The sequence below is a fragment of the Pipistrellus kuhlii genome, unplaced genomic scaffold (genome assembly GCF_014108245.1).
Source record: "Pipistrellus kuhlii isolate mPipKuh1 unplaced genomic scaffold, mPipKuh1.p scaffold_m20_p_16, whole genome shotgun sequence".
NCBI lineage: Eukaryota > Metazoa > Chordata > Mammalia > Chiroptera > Vespertilionidae > Pipistrellus > Pipistrellus kuhlii.
The window spans coordinates 18447910-18452592 of NW_023425471.1; the positions used below are offsets into that span (position 1 = coordinate 18447910).

At 40.6% G+C, this 4683-nt stretch overlaps 1 protein-coding gene across 1 annotated transcript; it reads right to left on the reverse strand.

Moving 5' to 3' along the window:
- Nucleotides 1–1329: 1329 nt before the first annotated feature.
- Nucleotides 1330–2940, reverse strand: LOC118720193 (protein FAM47A). The gene has a single exon (XM_036440105.1). The coding sequence runs from the start codon at nt 2938–2940 to the stop codon at nt 1330–1332; it is 1611 nt and encodes a 536-aa protein (XP_036295998.1).
- Between the last annotated feature and the right edge of the window lie 1743 nt (nt 2941–4683).

Sequence of the window (4683 nt, forward strand, 5' to 3'; positions counted from 1 at the left end):
CACCCAGTTTTTGGAATCATGGGGAATCCCTGCATGACAAGTCATGACATGTACAAACTATAAGGTATGATGATTTGCCTCAAGCATTTTTGACCCTAATATTATTGAAATTAATAGGCAGATTTGAAAAAGGTTCAAAAAGGTCTAATTAAATAGTTATTTTTAAAAGTATTTTACTTTAGTCTATTCCATCGTTAGCATGTATTATCTTTCCTTCAACAAAAGTGTGGCATCATTGACTTAATATATGTATGAATATATTTTTCTTCTAGATTAGGGGGGCAGTAAATTTTACTGAAATAATTCAGATAGGAAATACTTTAGGCTTGCAGGCCATATGATCTCTGTGACAATTTCTAAATTCTCATGTTGTAATGCAAAGGTAGCCATGGACAATTCACAAACAATGCATAAAACTATCGATACTTTGGCTATGGGTTACAAGTTGTGCTTAACAAAATAATTGTCATAATGCATTATAAATTAAATATTATTGGTGTGATACAGTTCTTTCATTCTACACAATTATTTTTATATTCATCCCACATTATAGCTGTCAAAAATTTTTATAAATATATTTTTACTGATTTTCAGAAAGGGAGAGGAAGAGAGAAACATCATTGATGAGAGAAAATCATTTGTCAGCTACTTCCTGAATGCCCCCCCCCCCCGATTGGGGATCGAGGCTGAAACCCAAACATGTGTGCTGACCTGGAATCAAACCATAACCTCCTGGTTCATAGGTCAACACTCAACCACTGAGCCACATTGGCTGGGCAACAAGATCCTTTTTAAGTAATAATTTTATTTATGGTTATTTTTAATGAATAATTAAAATAAAAATATATCTGAAACTGGTTTGGCTCAGTGGATAGAGCATCTCCCTGCAGACTGAGAGGTCCCAAGTTTGATTCTGGTCAAGGGCATATACCTTGGTTGAGGATCATCCCCATTGCGGGTGTGCAGGAGGCAGCTGATCAATGTTTCTCTCTCATTGATGTTTCTAACTCTCTATCACTCTCTTTCCCTTCCTCTCTGTAAAAAATCAATAAAACATATTTTAAAAAAATAAATAAAATATAATATTCCTAATGCAATAAAAACCAAGAGAAGTATATGTAAATATTCACTTCATAGTTGGTTAAATATATAAAACATTGATGAATCCAAGCAGAAGCTCATTTAGAAATTTTTATTAACACTAGCTATTAAATTTACAGATATTGTGGAATCAAAGTTGTCCATAACAAGTGAGGCACTCTTGGTGAATTCTGACTGATGTTAAAATGAGAGAGACACCAGCCAAGTGAGTAGTAATTAGAACATTTTCTAATCCTCTTCATTCTCTGAATCCTCCTCTTTGGGTTTGGAAAGAAGTTTCATTACTCGTTGAATAGGAGTCTTCACAGAATCATATTTCCATCCTTTCCTTAAAAACATCTTTTCAATCACAAGTGGCATCGTGTAGCCCTTGCTTATAATGAAATCTTTGAAGGCAATTGGTCCATAAAGTTCATCAATAATGTCTGGTTCAAGATGTCTTCTATTGCTCCAATCATCCTTGTCAAGGATGTCTGTAGGACCTGGCAACGGCTCTTCAATGACCACCTTTTTCCAGAGTTTGGGGTTCAGGTACCATGCTCCATACCTTATCTTCTCCCATTTGGGTTTATAAGGGTTAGGTGGTTTTTGGAGTTTCCTTTCCCAGTTATCTTCCTGCAGGGTGAATTTTCTCTGCTTTAGACCATCTAGCTGTTTGCTGAGCCTTAAATTCAAAGGAAGCTGGCTTACTTTCTTTACATTGACTGTAGTATGGGTGAGTGGGCCCTCAAAATCAATTTCAAACTTTTTCATGATGTCCTCTTCATCAACGCCTATGTCTCCAAAAGTATCATCAATCCATTTGTAGAATTCATGAACTATTTTTCTTGTGTATTGGAAAATAGGAAGTTTGAGGATGACCCTTTTGCATGATTCTTTTGTCTCTTGCTCAGGAAACAAACTAAATAAATAAGACTGGAGACACTCTTTGGCTGTTTTCACTTGGTCTTTTTCCTCAGGTTCCAGGTTGACTTCCTCGGGAGATTCCTGGTTGTCTGCCTCTATATGTTCCAGGTTGAATTTCCAGGGAGATTTTACGTTGAATGCCTCAGGAGGGTCCAGTTTGATTGCCTTGGGAGATTCCAGGTTCACTGCCTGGGGAGCTTCCAGGTTGACCTCCTCAGGATGTTTTTCAAACAGGTGTGTGGAGGTCTTCTTTCTTTCCTTGGTGCCCTCACAATGAGCCCATGTGTCCTCCAGCTCCCTGTCAGGATCTAGCACTTGCAGCACCTTGAGGAGAAGGTCTGGAGGGAGATCTTCAGCCAGATTCAGGCAGTCCGCCAAGATATTCTTGTTCATGTTGGCTTCAATGTTCTCTACAAAGGCCTTCCGTGCTCGCTGGGCTGGTGTGAGCTTGGAACACAGGTCCGCTCCCTTGGGCGGCTTCCTCTGAATCTTTTTGGGAGGAGGGCGGGGAATCCTATGAGCAACCATGGGGAGAAAGCCCTCCCGAGGACCACGAGTGATCATATCTTCAGGAGATGGACAGCCCGTTCTGAAGTCGTCCACCCCCTCCTTCACAAATACCCACAGCCGGCTGTCCATGGAGGTGGGGCACTTCCCAAGCATGTCCTTGTTCCTGGAGAAAGAGCAGGAAGGCAACTTGTTCCTGTCCTTGTGCAAGGGCTTATATTTCATGCCCAGGGCCACGGGTTCCAGCGGCGCCCGCCCTAGCAGCCACTTCTTGCTGAGCTTTGGCCCTAGGAGCCCATTGGCCAGCTTGGGCCCTGACACCCACCGCTTGATCAGCCTTGACTCCAAGAGAGACTTCTTCCTCAGGTCCGACTTCAACTGCCACCCCTTGTGGGGCTCCGGTAAGGACCACTGACTGCTCGCCATGGCGCTCTTGGCCCAGGGCCACCAGGGGCCTCAGTGGTTTGTTGTCCCAGCCGCCCAGTTGCTAGGAGACCATTGCCAGGTTCGGTGCATTCTTACTCTTCCCCGTGGCGGGTCAGCACGCGCCCCTGCACAGCGTGCACTGTCCTGGGATGGGCCTCCAGGCGGCATTCTTGTTTGTGGTAGAGAACTGTTTCCTTGTATGGATACACCACACTTTAGCTACCCATTCTTCTTTTGTTGGACTTTTGGAGTGATTCTGGATTGAGGCTGTTTGGAAATCAAGGGGCAATTAATATTTCACGTGTTCACATCTTCATGTACATACTTTGATTTCTCTTGAGTAAATTATAGCTAGGAATTGATAGGAGGGAGTTCTGAGAAGTGTGATTTTTCTTATGTACTCACAGTCCTCAGGTGTTATATTTGCCTAAATATGGGTGAGGTGAGTGAGGCATTGGGTCTGAAACTTAAGGTGGCATCCAAAAACCCCTCAGAAATCAAGACCCATTATCTTTAAAGGTAACATTTTCAACAATAATCAGAAAAACAGAGCCACAGTAAAGCAAAGGGTAGATCAGTGTTCCTACTACTGATTCTGTCTTTATTTAAAACCCTGTATTGTTCACCATCACTTTTCTCTTTTTACAAATAGTATTTGCCTTTTTTGAATGCTGTTATGTTGCTCAGAAAGAGTTTGATTCTTTGGGGTCCTTTTTAAGATTTGATTGAAATAAACAGAGCAGTTCCCTGTGATAGTACATGGCCAAATAATGTTAATCATGTTGTATGGTTAACTGTTCCTCACTACTGCAGCAAGACCCTTCCAGGTAAATTATTCAATGCCTATGCATCTAGAGCTTTTTTAGTCTGGCTGACAGTAAAGGTCGCTATTGCAGGCCCTGTGTGAGTATCAGTTATCAAAAATCCTTTTCTGTGGTTTCTTTCCTGGCTTCTAATAATATATCCACACAGGAGCTGATCAATAATACCCCGAGTCACTCGTGTGGGATGCAAGATTCTGGAATTCCCTCTCTTTCTCTCATTTTCCTCTCTAGTTGTCTGTCTTGCGAACTCTACCCACCTTGTTCTCTACAGTGTCTTAGCTCCATCTCCTCTACATAGCAAGGCTGCTGGTCTTTGCCTGGTTTCTGCCTCCCTGAACTATGGCCTAGAAACTCAAGGAATGTGGAGCAATCATAGGACTCACCTCATTTATTTCCTATCTGTGAGGGATCAGTCTCTGCTTCTTGATGTCCAGTGTCTTTCAAAATTGTATCTCATTTTCTTCCCTTTTTTTCAGGTATTCCAGGGCATAAATCTGATCCCTGTTACCCTAGTTTGGCCAGAACAGAAAATATGATTTACTTTTTTGTTTTGTTTCCATCAATTTGTGAGACTACCCTTTCAAAGTTCACCAAAGACTTCTAATCCATCAAATACCTTATTAAATTATTGCTGTTCTCCATGATTAGAAATTGTAGATCACACCTATATTATTGAAACAATTATTTTTCCCTAATAGTCAGGATACTCATTTACTTTAAAATCCATAAAATAAATACTAAAATCCTTCACATATAACATTAGGTGTTTTATGATTTCAGTGCAGCATGCTTTATTTATTTATTTATTTTTTTGTCAAAGCCAATAATACTCTAATACACAAATTATAGATTAGATGTAATTCTTCAACCATGGCAGCAACTTGAATCTTTTCTTAACATACATTTTTCTTTCATTCAG